The sequence below is a fragment of the Talpa occidentalis genome, unplaced genomic scaffold, assembly GCF_014898055.3.
Source record: "Talpa occidentalis isolate TD23 unplaced genomic scaffold, MPIMG_talOcc4v2.1 talOcc4.12, whole genome shotgun sequence".
NCBI lineage: Eukaryota > Metazoa > Chordata > Mammalia > Eulipotyphla > Talpidae > Talpa > Talpa occidentalis.
In genome coordinates this window covers 39475109-39500154 of record NW_023601212.1, presented here as the reverse complement: position 1 = coordinate 39500154, position 25046 = coordinate 39475109, and the positions used below count along the sequence as shown (strand labels likewise).

General features: G+C 49.9%; 2 protein-coding genes across 2 annotated transcripts in view; one reads left to right on the top strand and one right to left on the bottom strand.

Moving 5' to 3' along the window:
• Positions 1-538: 538 nt before the first annotated feature.
• On the top strand, positions 539-7996 carry SPC24 (SPC24 component of NDC80 kinetochore complex). Its single transcript, XM_037505826.2, has 5 exons — positions 539-822; positions 4979-5123; positions 5261-5365; positions 5492-5568; positions 6545-7996. The coding sequence occupies exons 1-5, from the start codon at positions 663-665 to the stop codon at positions 6649-6651; spliced, it is 594 nt and encodes a 197-aa protein (XP_037361723.1). The 5' UTR covers positions 539-662; the 3' UTR covers positions 6652-7996.
• Positions 7997-16275: 8279 nt separating this feature from the next.
• The window catches only part of LDLR (low density lipoprotein receptor), a 33255-nt gene continuing 24484 nt past the window's right edge, over positions 16276-25046 (bottom strand). The window contains exons 13-18 of the mRNA XM_037505825.2: positions 23739-23880; positions 23486-23638; positions 22480-22617; positions 20112-20189; positions 18692-18849; positions 16276-18013 (exon numbers count right to left, since the gene is read on the bottom strand). Coding sequence (XP_037361722.1) covers positions 17978-18013; positions 18692-18849; positions 20112-20189; positions 22480-22617; positions 23486-23638; positions 23739-23880 — 705 coding nt within the window. The 3' untranslated portion in view covers positions 16276-17977. The remainder of the gene's footprint in view (positions 18014-18691; positions 18850-20111; positions 20190-22479; positions 22618-23485; positions 23639-23738; positions 23881-25046) is intronic.

Here is a 25046-nt window from a genome sequence, read left to right as displayed (position 1 = left end):
ATGAGTATCTCATGCATCCACTATGGACTATTGACTCCATGAGAAGTAGTCAATGGCTTTGCCTCCTGAACCCACCCTCCAGGGAGCAGGTGCTGAACTCCAGAAATAAAGTTTCAGGTGCTTTTTTTTTTTTTAAGATTTAATTATTTATGCATACAAGAACTGGGGTACAGGCCAGAAATACGGGGGAGGGGGTAGTGAGAGGATTCACCAGAGACATAGTGGGGAGCAGAACAGGCAGACTGACTGAAATACACTGCTGAGGGGAGCAGCAGGCAAGGCAGGAGAGGTCTGCTGCACTATGTGGGTAGCTCCCTAGCCGGGGATTGAACTCGTGCTAGAGAGGCTACGGATTGCTTCACAGGTTGCGTCTTAACCCCTTGCGCCACCAGGGAGGACCAAGTTTCAGCTTCTTGCAGCTGGTTTTGCGCAGGCGCGACAGGCAGGCCCTCAAGGCCGGAAGGCAGCCCCTCCCTGCGCTGATTGGTCATCGCCAATGACTGACGGAGCATCCGGGGCAGGCGCACTAGGCCAGACCCGAAAGGGGCGGCCCCATTCGCTGATGACTGACGTTGAAACAAACCATTGGAAACGGGTCCTTTCGGGGACGAGGCGGGCCCAGAGGGCAGTTAAATTTGCGCGGGAGCGGTCCTGGCGTAGTCATGGCGGCTTTTCGTGACATGGAAGAGGTGAGCCAAGGGCTGCTGAGCCTGCTGGGCACCAACCGTGCCGAAGCGCAGCAACGACGACTGCTTGGGCGCCACGAACAGGTGGTGGAGCGGCTTCTGGAAACGCAAGACGAAGCGGAGCAGAGACGGCGGGGTGAGGGTTGGGGCGACACCCTTTCCCTCCTTTTCTCCTGGGAACCCCTATTCCCTGCCCTGTACTGCCCTCTCTGAACCTCAGTTTTCCCACCCGTCAAGTGGGCTTCAAGAGAGAAACCACCTCCCACTGGTGAATGTAGGCGCTCGCAGGAGCTGGGAGATTCAGGTCGGTGGGATTGGGGCACAGGGATGAAATCACTGAGTTTGAATACTACCACCCTCACTTGCCAGCTGTGACATTAGAGGTAATTACTTCTCTGTGCCTCAGCTTTGTTATCTATACAATGGATGTAAATGACAGGCCTATCTTCTGCTGAGATGGTTCAGATCTCTTACTGAGCACCTGCTGTGTGCCAGGCATACTGCCATCCCTGGAGTGGCAATAGGGAACCAACCAAAAGACAAAATCCCTTGGAGGGCTGATACACCAGTCGGGTGAGGACAGAGGATAAACAAGAAAAATGGGTATGTCAAGGAGGTGATGGGTTAAGGATTTCAGCAATTAGCTTATGATCCCCAGAGATTTCTCTGTCCAGTCTCAGTTTCCTCATATGTGAAATGACCCTCCTGACCTCAATGAAACATTCTTGGAGATGGTGCTTGTGCCATGCTATGCGCAAGGGCTGCCATTGTCATTGCTGCTCTTAGTATGAGGACTTTTTATTGTAAGCTACTGACTTTTTAAAATGTCCAGTCCAGTGGCATTACCTATATTCACATTTTAGTGCAACCATTACCACCCACCTTCTGTTTCCAGAACTTTTTCTCATCCCAAACTGAAACTTTGCACCCATTAATCACTAACTTCCTATTCCCTGCTCCCCCTGCCCTGGAAACCATTACTCTACCTGAGGCTCTATGAATTTGACTCCTCTAGGTACCTCATATAAGCAGAATCATGCAATATTTGTCCTTTTGTGTTTGGCTTATTTCGCATTAAGTTTCATCCATGTTGCAGCGTGTGTCAGAATTCCTTTTTTAGGGCTGAATAATAGTCCATTATGTGTATATATACCACATTTTGTTTACCTTGCCTCCATCCTTCAACACTTGGATGCTTTCACACCTTGGCTCTTACGAATAATGCTCTATGAATATGGGTGTATAAATATCTGTTTGAGTCCCTGCTTTCAATTTTTTTGTTTTCTCAGAAATTGAATTGCTAGATCAAATAACTTTTTTTTCCTCCCCATCCCAACCCTCAAATGGTAACTTGATGTTTCATTTTTTGAGGAACTGCCATCTTGCCTTCCATTGTGATTTTGGTGCTAGGGGCTTTTAGTACCTTGTTATAGTCTCATTTTATAAGAAGGTGTCATTTAGATTGAGACTTGAGTGTCTATGAAGTTAGCCCTGGAATTACTCTAGGGGAAGAGTTCCTCCCAGAGGAAACTGATTATGCAAAAGTCTTAAGGTGAGAATGAGCTTGGAGACCAGGAGAAAGTGGTAGAAGATGAGGTCAGCAGCAGCCAGACTCTGCCAGGCCTGTGAGCCTCTGAGAGGAGTTTGGATGTTAGCTAAGCATCATGGATGGTCAAGGTTCTCCCCTCCTTTCTTCTTTCTTTCCTCCTCTTTTCTCTGTTAGCTTTGGGGAGATCAGCATCTTACAGCTTACCTGAGTTTCAGCAGAATGGTGGATTTGGGGCTGGAGGGGTAAGAGCCAGTGTTCTAGGGAGCCAGGACTTTGAATCAAAAGGATCCAGTTCAGGGCCTCCCTGGTAGCACAAGGGGTTAAGCACCACACTGTGAAGTTATCTGCAGCCTCTGCAGCATGAGTTCAATTCCCAGTCTGCCAGGGAGGTACCCACATGGCACAGCAGACCTCTCCTGTCTCGCCCACTGCTCCCCTCAGCAGTGTATTTCAGTCAGTCTGCCTGTTCTGCTCCCCACTCTCTCTCTCTGGTGAATCCTCTCACCTCTTTCCTCCGCCCCTCCCCCCCACACACACACCACTGGTGTGTTATAAATAAATAAATCTTTAAAAAAAAAAGGATCCAGTTCAAACCCCAACTCTGGAGATATGTGCGCGGGGACAAGTCACTGAACTGCTTTGGGTTTCCATTCTTCACCTCTTAGACCAGGAGTGGAGTTAAGCCACTTTCCTGAGAAGATCGTAAGAACACAGTGAGCAGAGCTCTGAAGTCATCCTGAGGCACTTAGCACTCAGGTCTCTGCACCTTATGACAAATGTCTACACACAAGAGTTTACTCCCTAGAGTAGAATCCACGGAAACGTGGTTGCCTTGGCAGGAGGGTGACTGGAGAAGGCATAGGAAGGCTTTGTAAGACCCAGGCCCTCAGCTGTCCTCACAGGAAATCATCAGGCACTATCTCAGACAAATAGAAAAATAGCAGCATAAGCAAATTAGTTAGAAATATGAAGTTCAAGCCAGAGAAAACAGTGAAGGATTCAAAGTGTCTGCTTCAGAGGCATGGAGCAGATTAGAGATGGTTTTGTATGTGTGTGTTTGAATTTCCACAACCATATGTATACATGTAATACTTTGATTAAAATTAGCATAGTGTAAGTTTGTTAATAATTCAGTATTGCCCCTTTGGGTGGTATTTTCATTTTCATCTGTGTGTTGTCAGACTTGGCAGGCTTCTCAGACTATGGGAGGGAAGAAACACAGTAGCCTTCTCAATGTGTTTTTATAATCTTTCTGGGTGTTTCATTCAACATACAGCCATGCCTTGTTCAGTGACCTTTTGATCAAAGATGAACAGCATATCCGCTGGTTGTCCTGTAGGCACCACCATAAAGCCTGCTGTGCAGCAGTCTGCACCATCTAGGTCTTGTTGTCTGTAGGGTCAGGAATGGACACAGTGCAGATTTTCTATGATCCAGCAGACCGGGTAAAGGAGGAGTCTGAGTCCTCAGTGGCTTTTTGCAGGCTTTTATTGGGATTTACCTGGTACACAGCAGGCAGGGATGCTGGGGGGCTAGGAGGCTGGTAGGCCTCCTAGCTCCTAGCAAGTCTTCATTCTATCTGGGCTCTCCTGTGTTCTCTGCTTCTCTCTCAGCTTCTGCTGCTGCTGGTGTCCCCGTGACACCGCCCTTAAAAGTCCAGTCTCAGCCCAGTTGTACCCACTTCAGATGCCTGCCATCAGGCATGCCTTCAGGAGCACAGGGTTCCCTCCTCTATCCTGATGGCGGGAGGGCAGAAAAGCCTGATACCTTTTACCTACCCTACATTGTCGCACTATGATATTCCCACAATCACAAAATCGCCTAACAACACAATTCTCAGTACCCATCCTTGTTGGTAAGCACACATGAGTGTATGTCTGTTCTGAGTAGGAGCTGACTGTCTGGTGAATGTAAGGTGCGATTTCTGATTCAAAGAGGAAGCAAAGGAATAGCAGTGGAAGCGATGGGAGCTGTCATGGAAGCACAATCTCCCGGGGCAGGAGGGGATGCAGCCTAGCCGCCTGCACCAGGCACTACCTGGGAGGTCCTGGAGACTGGGTACTTGTGTACCAGGTGATAGCAACACTGGAGCATGTGGAGGCCCTGTGGGAAACAAGGCGTATTGACAGCATGAAGAGATAATAGGACACTGGGGCGAAAAGCCGGGCAAGGATGGCACAAATGGTGAAAGGGGCCTGGATTTTCTGGGGAGACCCTGGGGCAGTAGAGGCCTTTGAGCAGGGGAATGACTTTATATTTAGCCTCTAATGCAGCCATTCTGGAGGCAGAGAGCTGAAGGGACTGGCAGTTTGGCAAAGGCAGAGACCAAAACAGAACACGGAGCGGAGGCTACTTGGGTGTCCTGGAGGGGTAAAGGTCCAGCACAAGCAAGGCGAGGGGGCATTCCAGCCAGGAGAGCTAAATGGTGAGGGAAAGTGAGTTCTGCTTGGGCAACAGGGTTGCCCATGACATAAATTAGTAAGAGTTGCAAAGAAGGATGGATTTTACTTTGTGGGTTCATATGCTTTTTGGTGAAATGAGAGCGTTTATAGAAGGTCCAGGTGGACGTCTGTGACAGGCATTTGGAAATTGGATGTGTAGGCGTGGGCGTTACTGCTGACAAGGTAATGGGGATGTTGGCGGGTAAGGCTGAGGCAGCAGAAAGATAAATGGCTCCCCTAGGGAAGGACAGACCCCAGGGATCCCGACTTTAGGGGACTCAGCCTTCTCTGTTCCCTTGCAGAGATCCTGGCCATGGAGAGGGAAGTGGCCCAGAACCTTCTTGATGCAAAGGAGCAGGTGCAACAGGGCGGTGCCAGGCTGCAGCAGCTTGAGGCCGAGCTTCAGAAGATCGGGGAGGAGGACACGCATCTGACGGACAGCCTCCTATATCCTTTCCTGCATGCACTGAGTGGTTCACACCAGGCAGTGTGGTGGGAGCTAGAGGCCTTGGGCCCTGTATGGCTTGGGTTATCACATGGGCCACTTTCCTTCCAGAGCATGGGTCCTTAACTGCCTGCTCTACCCAGCTCACCCGGGAACTGGATGAGCTCAAGGAGATCGAGACTGACCTGGAAAGAAAGGAGAGGGAAGTTGATGAAGACACAACGGTCACCATCCCATCAGCAGTGTAGGTCCCACAAATGCACACATGAGTGTGTGTGTGGGTATGTGTGTTCAGTCATCGCTCTTTGTTGATGTTAGGGTAACTTTTCTCTCTCTCTCTCTTTCTCTCTCTTTTTTTGGTCTTATATAGGTATGTGGCTCACCTTTATCACCGGATTAGTAAAATTGAATGGGACTCTGAGTCGGAGCCAGGGATGATCAAAGGCAGTATCCTTAGTGGAGAAAGTGAAACCCTGAGCGCAGCCACTTTGGAAACAGCATTTCCATAGGACCCACCCATACTACTGGGACTCAAACAGAAGTCTATACACTCATGTTCGTAGCCCAAAGACAAAGCAGCTCCTGTGTCTTGTCAGCAAACGACTGGGTACATAATATGTGATGGTCTGTATGATGGAGTATTGCTCAGCCTTAAGAAGGGAGGAAATCCTGGTGCATGCTGCAGCACACATGAACCTGGAGCACATCATGTTTCGTGACATCAGCTGACACAAAAAGACAAGTACTGTGTGATTTCACTTACTTGAGTCAGAGTCACAAAGGCAGAAAGTAGGATGGTGAACATCAGCCATCGGGGGAGGTGTATGAGAAGTTAGTGTTTAACGGGGACAGGGTTTCAGTTTTTTGAGATGAAAAAGTTCTGGAGATCACTGGTGGGAATGATTGCACAACAACATGAATGTGCTTAATTAAGCCACTGAACTGAAAACTTGAAGATAGCAAACTTTATGTATCTTTTACCACAATTTTTCAAAAAGTTATAGTGCATTATGAGAATTTAACTTTTGTTTACAAAAATTAGTTTCAATCTCAAAACATTTTTTTTACCGTATTTTTTTTAAAGATTTATTTATTTATGCATACAAGAACTGGGGTACAGGCCAGAGGTGCAGGGGGTAAGAGGATTCACCAGAGACAGTGTGGGGAACAGAACAGGCAGACTGACCAAAGTACACTGCTGAGGGGAGCAGCGGGCAAGTCAGGAGAGGTCTGCTGTGCCATATGGGTAGCTCCCTGGCCAGGGCTCGAACTCATGCTGCAGTGGCTGCGGATAGCTTTGTAGGTTGTCTTAACCCCTTGCGCCACCAGGGAGGCCCTCAATCTTGAAACATTTTAACAGTTACTCTTCCCCTGTCGGGTGGTGGGCAGGGCTATGTGCAGTTTCCTTACATTTCCACCTCAGTCCATCACGGCCCCAGCATTGCCCTGCCCCTCCACCTGGACAGCACCCAGCACTCCAAGAAATTCATCAGCGACTATCTCTGGAGCTTTGTGGACACAGAATGGTAACCAGGAGCCTCTCGGACTGTCCTGCACATGGGGAGTCAGCATGGTGGGAGGTTGGTGGTGAGATCAATTTAATATTAAATGTTTATATGTAAATGGATTTTTTTTCCTGGATTTCGCCCTCTTCCCCAACTCCAATTTCAGTCTAGATGTTTTACCGGCCTTGGCTGGGTCATTATAGAGAACTGACTTACCTGTGCAGGCCTGTAACGTCACCTTAGTGACAATACCTTCAAATGACACCATAGTACATGGAGACAAATTCCAGGTGTTTATCTTTTTTTTTTTTAAGATTTATTTATTTATGCATAGAACTGGGGCATAGGCCAGAGGTACAGGTGGTGAGAGGATTCACCAGAAACAGAGTGGGGAGCAGAACAGGTGGGTTTACTGAAATACACTGCTGAGGGGAACAGCAGGTGAGACAGGAGAGGTCTGCTGTGCCATATGTGGGTTAGCTCCCTGGCTGGGGATCGAACTTAGGCCACAGTGATTATAGCATAATAGCATTGAGACTTAGCTCCTATGACACCAGGGAGGACCCTATTGTTTTTTATTCAAATTTGACTTTTTTTACTCATTCAAGGCATGTGTTTGAATGTCACCGTGTGCCCAGAAATGTACTCATGGGTGGTGGAGGCGTCAAAGGTGAACTGGTGCCAGAGCCTTCCGCCACAGTGAGATCTAGTGCAGCTGTGGATGCACTGAGGAGCTAGGTGCCGTGAGCTGTGAACTAAGCAAAGTACAAAGCTGTGTGCCAAGTGTTACCTCATTAAAACGATAAGACACCAACCAAGGAAATTTTCCCTGGGACTTATGGGGGAGGCAGAATATATAGATAGTCCATGCCCAGGTTTTCCTTGGGGGATCCACTGTCCCCCCCTCCCAACTCTCAGTGCATGTGACTTACATAGGGGCTCATCCCTGGCCCCAAGGTGGGTTTTGTGTCAGAACCGCTGGCTTCCTCCCTGATATACATTCTCTCTCCTTTGTAAGGGAACCCTTTCAACGACTAGGTTAAAAGATGAATTTCCCAGCCTCCCTTGTAGTGAAGTTCAGGCCAATGAAATATAAGCAGAAGTGTTATAAAAGGGTCTAGGGACCTCCCTGGTGGCACAAGGGGTTACGACGCAACTTATCAAGTTGTCCACAGCCTCTGCACTATGAGTTGGATACCCGGCTGGCCAGGGAGCTACCCTCATTGCGCAGCAGACCTCTCAGGTCTCGCCCGCTGCTCCCCTCAGCAGTGTATTTCAGTCTGCCTGTTCCGTTCCCCACTCTGTCTCTGGTGAATCCACTCACCCCTCACCTCTGGCCAGTACCCCAGCTCTTGTATGCATAAATAAATAAATCTTTTTTTTTAAAAAAAAAAAGCTTTTAGAAGGATCCTTAAAAGGCCTCAGTGTGACCTTTCTTCCCCTTCTCCACCATTTCCTGGGATTTGGATGTAATAGCTGGAACCCTAACAGCTATTTTGCCAAATTAAGGAGTGTGCAGTACTCTAGGGATGATAGACTGTCCCCTGATGAAGATGAAGCCAGGCATCAGCACTGGACTTCTTTACATGAGGGAGGGAACTCTGTCTTGTGTGTGCCATTGCTGTTTTGTTTTTTTGTCACGAAAAGCCAGCATGAACCCTAACTGCTTGTTTGCAGCCTGCTGGTCTGTCTGAGGTTGGAGACGAAAATAGGATCCCATTGACATGTTGTCCCCTGACACAGCCCTGCCTGAAGCCAGCAGATGTTAGGTACATGAACCTCGGACTGTTGGATTTTGTGTGCCTCTGTACAACTAAATAATATACAGTAAGCTCAAATAGCATTTTTATTCAGAGAGAGGCATTTTAAACAGAACAGTGAGTTCTAGCAGCATCTGAACCATGAAGTGTGCACCAAATTAGCCCATTCCAGTCCTGAGCAAGGGAATCTGCCTGTCAGGACTCTAAAGGGATGGAACCCCCAAAAGAGGAGTTGTTAATCATTCCCTGACATATAGGGCCCCAGTCCATTCAACTCCCAGTGAAAGATTCCCCAGAAGAACTTCAGAGGCCCTGCCTTTATGCCAAGAACCTGGCTTTATGTATTCAGGTAATATTCACACAGGTCATTTTCGTTTTCTATTTATTTATTTATGCTCTAAGAGCTGGGTTACAGGCCAGAGGTGTGGGGAGTGAGAAGATTCACCAGAGACAGAGTGGGGAACAGAACAGGTGGATCAACTGAAATACACTGCTGAGGGGAGCAGCGGACAAGACAGAAGAGCTCTGCTGCGCCATGTGGGTATCTTTTTGGCTGAGGATCAAACTCATGTTGCTGTGGCTGCGGATAGCTTCTCAGTACTGCATCTTAACCCCTTGCGCCACCAGGGAGGCCCCTCATTTTCATTTTCAAGATCTGTATAGTCTTTGTTGGCCCGAGATGGGAGCAGAATCCCCTGCATGCACTTTTAGTCACCTCCTAAGCGCATAAAGGCTCCAGCTAGATGGTTTTCCCACCTCTGCCCTTGAGACTTTAGGACTGGGTCATTCTCCGTGGCAGAGGCTATCCTGGACACTAGGACTTTAGCAGCATCTCTGGCCTCCATCCCTTAGATTCCAGGAGTGTGCCCCTTACTAGTGACAAACAGACATGTTCCTGGCTGGTGTCCTTTGGAAGACACACAAGGCCACCCACCTACCCACCCTGAAGTCTTAACCAGAAACTAGCTAGGGGTCAGCTGAGTACATTCTTGGTCACCTGTGTGAGTAAAAGTGCCGGAGCACCCCCACCCTGGTGGGCTCCAGGTCATGTTAGGATAAACCAGCCCAGGAGTCCACCAGCATGTTTCCCCCAGGCATTCAAATAAGTGCGCACGCAGCGCGCCTGGGAGAGAAAGCCACAGGACAGTTGCCAGCACAGACCCTGGTTATCCACACCCCTGGCCTGGGCCCCTAAACACACAGGGGTCCTGCATTCCCTCCCAAACAGTTACTGTGTTCAGGAAGGGGGCTAACGAGGTATGAGCCTGCCGTGAATTCAGTTTCCCCAAGAGAAAGAAGGTGGCTTCAGAGAGGCGACATGAACCCAGATTTAGAGGGACTGTCCTCTTGTCTCCCCAGGCTGCCCTGGAACAACCAAAGGAGTGAGCAAGCTAGTGAAGAACATAACAACCAGCAGGGCCCAGCGGGCGGGTGCAGGGAGGTGTCTGAGCTCACAGGGCCTGGGAGAGGCTCAGGCCCTCTGAATGCCTGGGCCCTGACTCATAGCTGCATGCTGGCTGGGTGCCTGGGATAGCCTCGGGCCCGTGGCCTCCGGCTCCTGCCTATTCTTCCTCCAAGAGCCAGGCAGTGACCAGTGCCTTCCTGAATTATGGAGCTTAGCCAGAGGCACAAGGAGTACTCACCCCAGCCTTTTTGTGGGGGCAGCCTTTGAAACCCTAGGACCAGGGAATGAAGAAGCAGGTCAGCAGCCAGCACATGCAGATCTGAGACTACCCCTGCTGGCACTACCCCAGTACTCCCTGTGTCCTACCCAACATCACCCCAAACCCATCAGGAGTATCCATTTCACATATGGGGAAACAGGCACAGCACCATCAAGTCACAGGACAATGATGCCCTGGAGTCTGAACTCTAGCAGTGGGCCCCAGGGTCCATGGAGCAGTACTGTAGCTTTTGGAATGAGAAACAGCCTGTGAGACAGCTGCCTCTTATCCAAGGTCACCCAGGTGGTAGAGACCATGTGAGGACAGGCGCTCATGTCTGCACTGGCTGAAATTCTAGCTACTTAAAGTCATTGACAAGTGCTTGTGGGTCAGATATCCACAGACCCAGCTGACCTGGCAGACAATCGCTGTGTCTGGGAAAATCTTCAAGTGTGGATGAAGTGGCAAGAATGCCACCCTCACCTGGCCTCCAGCAAGAGTGGTGGTGTAGTGAGCTGCCTCTCCTGGGAATGCGACAGGGCATCTTCCTCTGAACACGCCCGGGCCTTCTCTGTGACCACGTGGGCCATCCCTCCCTTTAATCAAGCCCTACTGAGACCAGGTGCTCCCCGGTCCTGGAGGAAGACTTGGGCAAACTGATCCCACTTTACAGATCAGTGGGTAGGGGAGTGAGTGCTCAAGGGTGGACTTGAACCTAAGCTTGTGGAATCTGAAGCTCTGATCTGTCTCCCCTTGGCCTGAGGCCTTACGGGAAGACTGTTCACTGGGCATGGAAGTGACGGTGCTTTGGTCCCGTCACCCCTGACTGACTCAGAAATGTGGGCAGGATGTCTGTGATGTGCGAGACCCCCGTTCAGGGGCCACATTCCAGAGGGAGCCATGACAAACGGGTCGTGTGGATACCATGTACGTGGCCCCAAATTGCTTTACAGAGGAAGAAACTGAGGCAGAGAAGTCCAGCTGGGTAAGGCTTCACAGCTGATGGGTGGTGAGCCTTTTGGAATGGATGCAGAGCTTAGGTTCTTTCAGAAAGGAAGGTTTCTTTTGGGGGCCAGCTCTGTAGGAGACCTCAGGGAGGAGGTGTCCTCTGAGCCACAGGGGTCAGAAGTGTGGAACTAGTAATCCAGGCTGGGGGAACAGCTAGTTTGAAAGCGGGTGGGGACAGCAAAGCAGTCACATGGAGGGAACTGAGATGCCGGATGGTGCCAGTCTACTGTAGTCCCAAGTGAGATCTGGGGACAATTTTCAGATTCCAGGTGGCCTGACTCAGCCTCTTGACACAGGTCACAGCGCAGCAGCCAGCAGTTCTCACTGTGGGCCTGGCCTTGCTGTGAGCCCCCAAGCTCCCTTACCCCCTTTCCCAGGCTCAGCTCGGGAACCCAGGCTGGGGTTAGTAGAGCAGCTGGGCCTGGGAGGAGAGGATGCGGGAGGGAGGGAGCCCCTCCACGGAGGGTAGGAAGCAGCACTGAAACTGGAGCTGCTGGGAGGGAGAGGTCACACCAGACCCTCAGTACCCGCCCATCCAGCTCAGTGCCAGCTCATCCCTTCATTATCACCAAGGGAACTTGCTGTGGGGAGAGGGGTGCTGGCCCCCACGGTGGGGGAAGGCCTATGGGGGAGGCGGGCAGCCAATCCTCTCCTTCCTACCTCCTCCCTTCCCGCCACAGATCTGGACCCAGGCCCTCCAGCTCCAGCCTGACTCACCGAAGGCAGCTGCAGATTAGGGGGTGAGGGGGAGACGGCACAAGATGGGTGTCAGTCTCAATCTCAGAGTAGCAGCTTCCTCCCACCACCCACCAGATTCTGGCTAGAACTGCTGAGCCCACAGAGAGGGGGGTAAGACTTGGACCCATCTGTACCCTGAAGCTCCAGACAGTCGCCCCACCTCTGCCCCTGAGGACCAGCACTCCCGAAGTTTGCTACTCTGAGTAACTGCCTTGCAACTTACCTAACTGACCTAGGTGACATCCACACCTTTCATTAGGGGGCCTAGTTCTGAGCTCAGGGAACCAGAGAGAGGACCACCCCCAGAGGGACCTTTCCCAGACTGTACCCCCTTCATCCCTGAGCTGCTGGAATAGGTGGTGAGCCCAGCCTCCTCTCCCCCCCTCAGATGGCCAAAGTCAGCAGCTGAGAGATTAAAATGTTCACTCTTAATTGTCCCTCATTCCCCTCCTCTGTGCCATATTCAGTGCCACTGAATAACTATTCCTTAAATAGAAAACAAACCAGCCCAGATACCAGAAATTTCCATCATCTCTGACCTTTGCCCAGAAGTCCCCAGCCTGCCCCGCCTCCCTTAACATCTCTCAGTCCCTTCTCCTCCTATTCAAGTTCATGTGTCCCTTTTGCCACTTGGCTAAGCATCAGATCGGTCAATCAACCAATTATCGACTGCCTGGAGCAGGCTCCAGACGCTTCCTGTGTGGTCAGTTCAGTTTTCGCCCCCAGAGGCGTTTTTTTGGAACCTTCCCAAGACGAAAGATGGAAGGAAGGAAGGAAGTGCCACCCTGTGGACACAGCAAAGATAACAGCCTGTTGTCCCAACAGGCGTGTGCAGAGTGGGCACCCCGCCCCTCCTCCACCTTGGGCCCCTCCACCCCCACCCACAGAGGCGGGAGGTAGAATTAGCACTGCCCCGTTTTTGGTTGGAGAAACTGAGGTTCTGATGGGCCCAAAGTCTCTCATCTCAACCTAGGCAGCCCAGCTCCATCTGCGCTCTCTACCACCCTCCCTCTGGGCACCTGCTCCCCACATATTCCCATGTTCCCTTGCATCACTCCCCTGGACAGGGAACCCCATTTTCTAAATCCTGCTGGGTTCAGCCAATGGGGGGCACTGGTAGGAGGGAGCACAGAGGAGGGGAGAGGCTGAGCTCCTCTCCCCTCTCTCTGCCAAGGACAGTGTCTCCTCCAGGACTCCCACCACCCGGCTCCAATCACAGCAACAGCGCTCCCTCCCTCTGTCCTCGCACCAGCAGTGCTGGTAGCTTTCTCGGTTGCTTGTTTCTGCCTGTATCATTGTTCCCCATTTGGCTTACAAAAATTATTTCCATTATTTGGTATTTTATTATTTTTCTTAAAGATTTATTTATGCATACAAGAGCTGGGGCGTAGGCCAGAGGGGCAGGGGCGGGTAGGAGGGGTGAGAGAATTCATCAGAGAGAATGGGGAGCAGAACAGGAGGATCTACTAAAACACACTGCTGAAGGGAGCAGCAGGAGAGGTCTGCTGCGCCATGTGGGTTGCTCCCTGGCATGCCGCGGATAGAACTGCAGCGCTGCAGTGGCTGGGATAGCTTGATAGTGCTGTCTTTAACCCCTGCACCACCTTTAAACCCTGCGCCACCTCGGAGGCCCTATTTGGTATTTTAAATCGTGGTCCAATCCACATAACGTTTACCATCTGGGCCTCCCCAGTGGCACAGTGGGTTGAGCACCGCACTGTTAAGCTGTCCGCAGCCTCTGCAGCATGGGTTCAATTCCCTGTCGGCCAGCCAGGGAGCAACCCACATGGCACGGCAGACCTTTCTGTCTCTCCTGTCTCACCCGTTGCTCCCCTCAGCAGTGTCTTCAGTCCGTGTGCCTGTTCTGCTCTGTCTCTGGTGAATTCTCTCACTCTCCTGCACCCCAGCTCTTGCATAAATAAATATATCTTAAAAAAAAAATTACCATCTTACCCATTTTCAGTGTCTGTGGTGTCAAGCACATTCACACTGGGTGGCCCTCACCGCCATCTCCAGAACTCTTTATTTTGTAAGACTGAAACTCTACCCTTGAAATACCAAGTCCCCAGGCCCTGGCCCCCACCCTACTACCTTCTGTGCCTGTGAGCTTGACTGCTCTGGGGACCTCATATCAGTGGAATCACATAGTATTTGCCTTTATATGACAGGAATATTCAAGGAGATTTGTGTCCTCAGGGTACACCCTTGTTGAGGTCTGTGTTAGAATTTCCTTCCTTTTTAAAGCTGAGTATATCCTGTTGTCTGGATTTACCCAGTTTTGTTTTTTCTGTCATCTGTAGAGGGACCCTTGGGTGGTTTCTACCTTTTGACTACTGTGAGTAATGCTGTTTATGAAACAAGTGTCTGAGCCCCCGCTTTCAATTTTTTGCTGCCTACACCCAGTAGTGGCTGGATCATCTGGTAACTTTTTTTTTTTAATAGAGGCATGTTTTATTATTTATTTATTTGTTTGTTTGTTTGTTTGTTTTGTTTATACAAGCACTGGGTACAGTCAGAAGTGCGGGAGGGTGAGAGGATTCACCAGAGCCAGAGCGGGGAGCAGAGCAGGCAGAAGGACCGAAGGACACTGCTGAGGGGAGCAGTGGGCGGCAGGAGAGGTCTGCGCGCCATGTGGGACCCTCCTCTGGTGGCCGGGGAGCAGCCGGGGATTGAACAGGCGCCGCAGAGGCCGCGGGCAGCTTCGCAACCCAGCGCTCAACCTCTGCGCCACCAGGGAGGCCCCATCTGGTAACTTTTTATTTTGTTTTACTTTTTTAACAAGTATGTACCAGTTAAGAAGTAATTTAGTATCCCAAAGTTGGGTCACCATGTGCCCAGGTCCCCCTTCACCTCCCAGTGGAAAGGATGGAGAGGTGGGATGGAGTCAGTTCAGACCTTCCACGTGTCTCGTGCCTGGTGGTTGCCCCAGGTTGACACCAGGCGCCGGGTGCCATCTGTGCATGAAGACCTTGGGTGGTCACATCTGCGCACAGCGGGGAAGGCCGGGTTGTTCAGCCAGCAGCTCCTGGTCTGGTTCTGGATGGGAGAGTGACTGTCAAAGGGGCGGTCTGGCAGTTGCTGATTTTGACTGTTAATCTCCTGCCATGGTGCAAAGGGAAGCCCTCACAGGTCAGCACGACCCTTCGTGGAACTCTTTTTCATTTTTCAATGAACAGCCATGCTGTTTTCCACAGGGATTGCTCTATTTTATATTCCCACTGGCCAGGAACAGGGCTCCAGTTTCTCCACATCCTCACCAGCACTGTTTTTCTGTCGTAGTTTTGATTACATTCATCCTCATGTGTGGAGGTGGCATTTCCTTCAGTTTGCTGCAACAGGTCTTTATAAATTAGGTCTCTGCACTAAGTTCTTTCTACCGAATGACATTTGTGTTCCTGACTGCACCTAGTTGATACACCAGGCCTGTTGGGAGGGGTGGGGGTGTAGTGCAGCCTGTAGTTCGCTACCCTGGTGTCTGTGGCTCTAGCCAGAAGTTGACATGATGGAATTTGAAACTAGGTTTACCAGAACTTATAATTATTTGGATTTGTGCTGTGAAATCTCACGATATTTTGTGCCATGATGAATTTAATAGTTACAGTTTTATTCTTTGATCTTATGCCAGCCATTGCAGGGGCCTAAGGATTTGAAGAGAAGCATTCTTCAGAAATACCACTAGTGGGGGCCTTCACTGGTGGCCTAGGGGTTAAGTTTCAGCACTATCAGTACTAAGGCCTGAGTTCCATTCCTGGCCAGGGAGCTGACCCACATGGCACAGCAGACCTCTCCTGTCTCCCCCACTGCTCCCCTCAGCAGTGTATTTCAGTAGATCTGCCTGATCTGCTCCCCACTGTCTCTGGTGAATCCTTTCACCTCCCTACCCGTCCCCCACCTCTGGCCTACACCCCAGTTCTTCTATGCAAATATATATACGTATATATCACTTGTGTATTGATGGAGCTACCTTGGGGAAGAGGATATCTCATCCTATCTCACTTTTTTCCTCCAGATCTTCATGTGGGCAGTTCTTACTATTTTTTAGGGAAAAAACATCCCTCCCTAGATAAAGAAGTCTCCTCTCTGCCACTCACTTCTTCTCTGTCCCATTACTCTATTTATTATTCTTCTAGAACATTCTACAATAGTGATTGTGTTTATTTCCCATTCTAATATGTCAGTTCTTTGAGGGCACATACTGTCAATCACTTCATTTTCTTCTACTCACTGAAGTCCCCGCATGCCTGGAACAAGACCTAGCATATAATAGGTACCCAATAAATGTTTGTTGAATGACTGAACAAGCAGGAAATTAAAGCAAAACTGCAACTTAGGGACACACAAAGCAGACTGGGAAGGAAGAGGGACTCATTGTGCATTATCATCCACCAGGAACTGTGGGATCCTCCCCTAAGCCCCTAGCCTCCTTGGGGAGCCCTGAAGCTCCAGGGACATATTCCAACCCATTAGCAAGAGGAAGTGAACAAACAGAAGATGAAAATGCATTAGGTTTGCCAAATGGTTCATTTAAGAAATTTAATTGATCACAGTAAGACACTCAGTCTATAAAAACATTCTATACAGTGGTTTGAAAGAGCGATACCCAGCCCCCAAAAGCAACCTGTATTTACAACAGACATGATTTTCCTGAAGAGTGTGGTACACGGTTGGTGCAAATAATCTTTGTACAGAAAGACAGGCATCTCCGACAGACTCCCTCGACCAAACAAACACAGCAGCCAGGGTGGGCAAAAATAAATAATCTTTTCATATATATAAGTGATAAGTGTTTCCACAAATATACAAAGTGCAACCATGACAAAAGCCCCCTCCTCTATATGGGGGTTTATTTACATGCTTCAGAAAGAAAAACCTTTCCCAGTTTCCGACAGGGCGGGTCGTGTGTGCAGCTGCAGAGAACAGTGATGATCCCTTCCGCATCTTCACAAGGGAATGGGGGGCTGCTGCTGCGGTCCCTCTGGTCATATATGCAACATTTGTGGTGATTTCAGAGAGCATTCTTATAATAAGTCCCAGAAAATGATCAAGCTCAGAGGACTTGCAGGGCTCCAAGGCCACACACGTTTCAGATAGACACCTGTCACCCACGACTGCCCTGTGTCATGTTGGGGGAGTTAAGGGCTCAGGGGCATCTGCATAGGCCTGGAAACACCAGTCAGGCTCTTGGCTTCCAAGTCTTGGGGGCCCTGACCCTTTGTACACCTCCCGAGATGCTGGGAGGAAGCCCCCTTGTCAGCAGGCTCATGGACACCGGCCCCTCTGGCCTGGGAGTCCATCCCAACCCAAACTGAAAGCAGTGCAAAATATATGAACGTGAGCTTTACACAATGTACAACCCTGAACTGAAAAAGTGCAAGAGAATGTGGAACGGACCTGGCGGGGTCTGGGCACCACCCATCCTGAAGGGGGCTATGAGAGGGCAGAGGCAGCAGGTGTCTCAGGCACTTAAATATTAAGGCGATCGTTGGCTCAGGTTTCCCTGGGAACTGCCATGATTTTTGTGAGTGAAGGGGACTCAGCTGATGCCACCCCTAGAATGCTGGATTCAGCCATGTCAATACCACCATAGCTCCCTCCCAGCTTAAGGGGGTGGGGCAAACCCAGCCAAGAAAACCCTAGTTTGTCCTTTTCAGGGGTGTCAGAGCCAAAGCTAACTGGCTATCCAGCAAGACAGAGGTAAACATATTTATTCCTGAGTTCTCTAGAAAACAGTGGTCAAGCAGCCACCTGGGACCCTGTGGGTAGCACCTGCTCAAAGCTACTCACTGTCTCTTGCTACATGTCTCTCTGTCAGACCCTTAGGTGAGCAATGAGTGGAGGAGGGGAGAAGGCCAGACATCCCCAGAAAGGACAGACTAGTCACCCCAGCTTGTTCAACTTCCTCCTCTTTTCCATTTTTACATAGAGAGAGACAAATCCCCACCCAAGCCCTCTCTGTAGGCACTGTCAGAAGTCTGTTCTGCCTCCTAGACAATAAATATATAAAACAAAGCTCTGGCAGACAGGCCCGAGGCCGCAGCTGCCAGGTACTTTTGGTCTCTTTCTCTGAATGAGACAGGAGGGTATTGAGGTCTCAGAAAGGGTCAAGGGTCCTGGGAGAAAGTGTTCTTCCTGCCTGTGACCAGCAGCAGGTTCCTGGAAGGGATGGGCCCAAGGCCATGACTCAAGCAGCATCATCCTCCAGGCTGACCATCTGTCTCTGTCAACCAAATGATAAACGCCAGAAACTGTCAGTCCAACAGTCCATCAACATGGCAGGGGCCACCCACTCCTCACCTCCTGGCTCACCCTGATCCAGTTCCCCTCCTTGTGGGCCTGGCCTCAGCCCTGCTCTCCAACCTCCTGACCTCAGGCCCTCACGTTTCTATTCTCCCCACAGCCACCAGGGAATGCCTGTGAGCACTTGAGTCAGGTTGTGTCCCTCTGCCTAGAACACTCCATGGCTCCCACCACAATCAGAGCAAAAGCCCAAGTCCTGCCCACCATACTGCTACATCTGTCCCAGCTCTTCCTCATCCCTCCTTTCTCTAGTCCCCCTCCATCAATCTCTCTACTCCAACTACATTGGCCACCTCTGTGCTCCTCACACCAGGCAGGGTCCAGCCTCAGGGCCTTTGCACAGGCCATACTCTCTGCACACTACACATTCCCTGCTAAGAGAGGTCTACCCCAACCACCTTATCTAAAATCACATCCCCTCCCTCCTAGCCCTACGAACTACTCTGTTACCCTTCTGGCTTTCTTGTTCTTCATCTACCCTGAGATCTCTCTGCCCCATTCCCCCATTCTTTGGGAAAGGCCTGGTCCTCAGTAGGGATGAGGAACACGCAGATAAATGCATGCCCCCCTTCGAGATCCCAGTGCTGAGGGCACTCACCGAGGGGTAGGTGTAGCCGTCCTGGCTGCGGCAGATGTGCACCTCATCCTCTGTGGTCTTCTGGTACACTGGGTTGTCAAAGTTGATGCTGTTAATGCTCTTAAGCCGCCAATTCCTCCAGAACAGGAAGGTACTGAAGCTCAGCATGATGATCAGTGCTGTGGGGAGAGGCGGCCCTCACTCAGCTGCCCGACACTCCACAACCCAGCTCAGCAAGCACAGTGACCTCGCGTTACAACTCCTGGTCTTTTCGCTTGTTCATGTTTTATTCTGAATTTCAAGCAATTCTTGCCCATTGTTAAAAAAAAAAGAAAACATCTACAGGGCCTCCCTGGTGGCACCAGGGATTAAGTCTCAGTGCTATGAAGCTGTAGCACAAATTCTGCAGCCGCTGCAGCACAAATTCAATCCCTGGCCAGGGAGCAACCCACATGGCGCAGCAGACCTCTCCTGGCTCGCCCGCTGCTCCCCTCAGCAGTGTATTTCAATAGAGCTGCCTGTTCTGCTCCCCACTCTTTCTCTGGTGAATCCTCTCACCCCCACCCCACGACTATACATACCCCAGTTCTTGTATGCATAAATAAATTTTTAAAATCTTTTTAAAAAATCATTCTAGAAACACCAAGACCTGTAGAGTTCCAGCCTGGGGACTCAGCCTGGCCCCATTCCCCCACTGACACATTCTGTTTCTCTTCACGCATTGTCAGATCTGCAGGGGTGGGGTATTTATTTCATTCCCAGCTGTGTCTGGAAGTTTGGTACACAGTAGGCCCTCAACTGTTTGTTGTCCCCCCAAATATGAGACTATTATTGATTCTTCCAGGTTCCTTCCATGATTACCCACCCACGCATGGACTATTATTCCTTCTGTTTAAATGAGAGTGGGGCTGGATAGCCTTTGCATCATTTATTGGGGCCTCCCTGTCACCACCCACTCCTCCTCCAGTTCTTAGGCTCCAGTGTCCATCCAGGGAACACTACGGCTCACTCAGCACACCCAGATTCTGACCTGTGCCCAAAGGGTGGGTGAGTCTCCGGCTCTGCTGGTGGGATACTAGACAGAGGTGAGGGACAGTCCCACCTGCCATACACGATTGTTGGGCACTGAAATGCAGGTCTCTGTGAGAAGGCCGGCTGTCGAAGGGACATCTCAAAAGGACAGCCAAAGAAAGGAAAAATAGGTGTGAAGCTAGCAGAACTCTTTGTTCCTGGCTGTGTCCTCATTGCGCAGAAGCAGGTTCGATACACAGTACGCACTAAACTGTACGTCGGAAATGAATAAATCTAGAAAGGGGTGCACGGTGATGAACACGACACATAGCAGGGTCACCGTATTCATGTGAGAAAAGGTGCACCAGGCCAGCTTGCTGGGAGGGAGGAAGTTTTGCAGGAAGCCGGGAGCAGGGTGGGACGTGCTTACCGATGGGAAGGACGATGTACAAAGTCCTAATGCCACCAGAGCCCTCCTCCTCTCCTCTGCTGACACCGTTGCCCAGGACTGCGTGGGAGAAAGGAAAGGGGAGACTCAAACCAGCTGTGGGATGATCGACATGTAAAGACATTTTCCTTAAAATCCTTAAAAGTTCAAAAAGGAACTTGGAGCATTGGCTCCGATTTAGGAGGCTCTTCAGCTGTGCATCTGCAAGATATGGACAGAGCTGGCCCGTTGTGATGAGAGTGCACGTACATGATCCAGCAGGCGAGATCACCGTTGGAATTTTTCAACCTGGTTCTGCATTTTATGGAAGGAGCCAATTTTGCATGGGGCAGGGACCACCTTTTCACCTTATAATGCTCAGAAATTTGGATCACACCAAAGTTTGAGTTGAATGTCCCCAAATAATAAAAAATAATGGGCGAAGGGACCTCATTACATAAACACATGTTATTTTGCACACCTGGCTGGACAAGTCACAGGCCCCATGTAAATGAAAGTTTAAAGTCCTCCAATCAGGCAAATGGGTTGGTAGGATTGACATGTCACATCCGGGACATGGTGAGCAATGGTTAACCTTTGCAGGTTATATTCAAATCCTTCTGTTTTTTTTTTTTTTTTTAAAGATTTATTTAATTATTTATTTATGCAAGCACTGGGTACAGTCAGAAGCACGGGAGGGTGAGAGAATTCACCAGAACCAGAGAGGAGAGCAGAACAGGCAGACTGACACTGCTCAGGGGAGCAGCGGGTGGCAGGAGAGGTCTGCGCACCATGTGGGGCCCTCGACTGGCAGCCGGGGATCGAACCGGCGCTGCAGAGGCTGCAGGCAGCTTCGCAACCCAGCGCTCAACCACTGCGCCACCGGGGAGGCCCCTTCTGGGTTTTAATTCCACTGGTAGTTGTCCACCCAGTTTTACCATTGTATATATTTAAGAAACCTTAAAACAAAGGGCCTCCCTGGTAGAGGGGTTAAATCTCAGCGTTATTAAGCTATCGCCAGCATCCTCGGCCAGGGAAGTGACACACATGGAGCAGCAGACCTCTCCTGCCTCACCCACTGCTCCCCTCAGCAATGTATTTCAATAGAGCTGCCTGTTATGCTCCCCACTCTGTCTCTGGTGAATCCTCTCACGCCATGCACCTCTGGCCTACACCCCAGTTCTTCTACGCAAAAATAAAAAGTCTTGAGGGAAAAAAAGAAAGAAATCTTATAACAAAAATAACTTAGGGCAGCAGTAGTGGGGTCCTTGAGAAGTTCTCTGCCCCTCCCTCCCCCATCCCCAATCAAGGCCTCCTCAGTCAGATTGAGAAGTCCTGATGGACCCCACTGTGGAATAGTTTTTTTGTGCCATGGGCGAGAAGGGTCCAGGCTTCCTTTAGCCACAGCAGTTCCTGCTTTATTTCACTTATGATTGAACAAAGGCTTCAGCTGCTCTGATGGAGGGGGTGGGGGTGGGTGAGAAATGTCTGAAACTTGCTGATGTGCCATTTTTTTCTGGCTAGAGAAGTCTATGATGTACTCCATTCTTGGCTGCTCAGAAACAAGGCCAAGCGCACTCTGGTGGACAAAGACATGAACAGCAGGTTTCCAATGACCAGAGCACAGCTCAGGGAGGTGCTTCAAGTCCTTGAAACCTTAGATCAAGACCTTGAGAACAGGAAGAGGAGGGTGCAGAACTCACCTCAGAAACAAAACTTGGGGCCTCCCTGCTGGTGCAGGGGTTAAATCTCAGCACTATGAAGCTATCTGCAGCCTCTGCGACATGAGTGCAGCACACTTCTCTTGCCTCGCCTGCTGCTACCCTCTGCAGTCTATTTCAGTAGATCTGCCTGTTCTGCTCCCTACTCTGTCTCTGGTGAATCCTCTCACCACCCCCACCCTCTGCACCTTTGGCCCACACCCCAGTTCTTTTATGCAAAAATAAATAATAATAAAAAAATACCATGTGAGTCCCAAGTGCTTTTGTGTCCTTCAGACTCCGCACCAAGGAGAGCCGCCCCTGCCTGAGCCCAGACCTGTTTCTGGGGGGCAATGAATGAGCCTTGATAATCTTTCAAATTCTAGGGCCCCGGTGCCTGGTAGACTATGGGATTTGCAGCCACTATGAACTTCTACCCTCGCTCACCTTAACCCACAGGATCCCCACTATTTCTGGGAAGTTGATGGGCAATTAGTCCCATTTTATGGGCAGGGAAACTATGGCATTAGGGATGCAAAAGCCATGTCAGAAACAGCAAAGGAGCCGAGATTAAATCCACTCTCTCTTCACCAAGACGCTTTTGGCCTCTGAAGGGACACATCTACATGCTCGTCTCCATGACTGGGGAGCAAGGGGGTTCCAGTCTTTACCTTGATGGGACATGGTCACTGTCTCGGTCGTGGTGAGCTCAAGGATGACCCCTGACTTCGGGCGGGTGGTGTGCTTCAGCCCCACAGCTGTCGACGTGATTGTGGAGGGCCCCTGGGTGGTCACTGCAGGTTCAATCTCTGAAAGAAAACATTTCCCGAGTGCCATCAGCCATAAAGAAATAATGCACAGCAAATGCCGTGAGAACAACCCCATTAATGGTTAGGTTGTTATTCTATTGCTTGTTGTTGCTCAAAAAGATAATTCACAGTAGGGACATACTGGCCCCAAATAGGACTATATAGTGTCTGTGTATTAAATCATCAAAAGGGAATCGCATCCACCTAAACACTCACAGTAATATTGCAATATTTTCTGTAACATTGTGAATTATAAGAAATATTTGGGTTTCATTCACAGTCCCTGGCTCACAGCTCCTGAGAATCTTGGCATAGAAGCTCCGTGACCTGTTCCCTTCCTGTTTCTGAGTTATATCCTTTGTATCAGTGATTAGTGAATAACTGGGTTTCCAAGTTCTTGAAAACTTCTAGCAAATTAACTGAACCTGAGGTAGGGCAGGGGGAGAGGCAAGGAGGGGCTCCTGGGAATATCTGATCTACAGTCAGTCTTTCAGAAAGACAGGTAATAGTCTGGGCCTCTGAAGTGGAGGGTGGCCTTGAGAGGCTGATAACTTAATCTGTGAAATCAGATGCATCTCTGGGTAGAAAGTGTCAGAACTGAGCTGAATTAAGTTGAATGCTCAGATACCATGTTGATGTCTAAGAATCAACTGTTGGCATGGGGAAGCCTCCACACATTCATGGTGGAATCAGGTCTGGGAACCCTACACAGTTACCCCAATTCATGAGACCCTAACAATGGTGCCCTGGGGCCTTGTTCTCCCATATGACAGATGAGCAAAAGGAGGCACAGAAAGTCCAGTGGCAGGGCCCAGTCATAACAGGTGGCATAGGCAGGCCTTGTGCTCACGTGGGCTGGTGCCCTCACCTATGAGGCAGTTCTTCTTGTCCTTGGCCAGCACCATGCCATCGGGGCAGGCACAGGTGAACTTGGGTGAGTGGGAGTTGATCTGTGGGGCTGGGAGACACAGGTACTGGCAGCCACCATTTTGGAGGGCGGGCCTCTCACACCAGTTCACCCCTGAGATGAAAGAGACATGGAGTCAAGGCAAGAAAAAGGTCAGAAAGTTCTAGAAAATTCCAGAGTACCTGCATGAAGCAAGCAGCCACCCCCTCTTTACCTCTTGGCTGTGTGAGATTGTGGAATAGGACAATGTCCTCTGGGGACAATAGGTTTTCAGCCAACAAATTAATGTCCGAGCCTGTGAGGCGGTTAGCACTGAAAATGGCTTCGTTGATGATATCTGTCCAAAAGACTTTATCCTAGATGGACATAAAAGAAAGATGACAGATCTCATTAATCCAAGGGGTGGGACACAGACCACTATCTTCCCTCAGACCCCTGAATCTCTGCAGGTCTCTGGGAAGAAGCAGTTCTGAATGGTATCATCATTTCTTTTGTCTCTTATGAATTTTTTTTTTTTAATAGAGGCATGTTTTATTTATTTATTTGTTTGTTTGTTTGTTTTGTTCATACATGCACTGGGTACAGTCAGAAGCGCGGGAGGGTGAGAGAATTCACCAGAGCCAGAGCGGGGAGCAGAGCAGGCAGAAGGACCGAAGTACACTGCTGAGGGGAGCAGCGGGCGGCAGGAGAGGTCTGTCTGCGCGCCCTGTGGGACCCTCCTCCGGTGGCCGGGGAGCAGCCGGGATCGAACGGGTGCCACCGAGGCCGCGGGCAGCTTCGCAACCCAGCGCTCAACCGCTGCGCCACCAGGGAGGCCCTCTTATGAATTTTTTTAATTGCAGTAAAATACACATAATATAAAATGTTATGTGTAAGCCATTTTTAAGTGCACAGTTCAGTGGCATTAAGCATATTTACACTGTTGTGCAGCCAGCCATCTCCAGGGCATTTTCATTTTTCCAGCTAAAACTCTTCCCATTAAATACCAACTCCCCTCACACCACCTCCCTGAGCCCCTGACACCCACTATCGACTTTCAGTCTCTATGGATTTGACCACTGGGGGCTCATCTAAGCGGAATCACACAGTGTTTGTCCTTTTGTGACTGGCTTTTTTCACTTAGCAATGATCTCAAGGGCCAACCATGTTGTAGCATGTGTCAAAAGTTCTGTTCTTTTTAAGGCTGAGTAATATTCCATTGTAGAGCTATACATTTATTTGTTTACCCATGCATTCTTGATGGACACCAGGATGATTCCAAGCCTTGGCCACTGTGAATTAAGTTGTTTGACCACATTTCTTTAGAACATGGGACACTATTTTGGGTCAGATAAGCCTCTATGGGGCCCCTCTCCTCTTGTAGGTGAGGAGCAGCATCCCTGTCTTCTACCAACTAGGTACCAGCACTAACACCCACCCCTGCCAAGTTATGACAACAAAAAGTCTCCAAACATTTCCAAATGTCCTATGGGAGGCAAGATGACCTAAAAGTGTGAACCACTTAGACCTTTCGAGACTCCTC

What these genes read in the sequence shown, in the direction of transcription:
- SPC24 (XM_037505826.2), top strand. Translation starts at nt 663, where the DNA reads ATGGCGGCTTTTCGTGACATGGAAGAGGTGAGCCAAGGGCTGCTGAGC. An exon ending in AGCGGAGCAGAGACGGCGGG is followed by an intron (nt 823 to 4,978) that starts GTGAGGGTTGGG and finishes GTTCCCTTGCAG; the next exon opens with AGATCCTGGCCATGGAGAGG. An exon ending in GCCAGGGATGATCAAAGGCA is followed by an intron (nt 5,569 to 6,544) that starts GTATCCTTAGTG and finishes TTTCCACCTCAG; the next exon opens with TCCATCACGGCCCCAGCATT.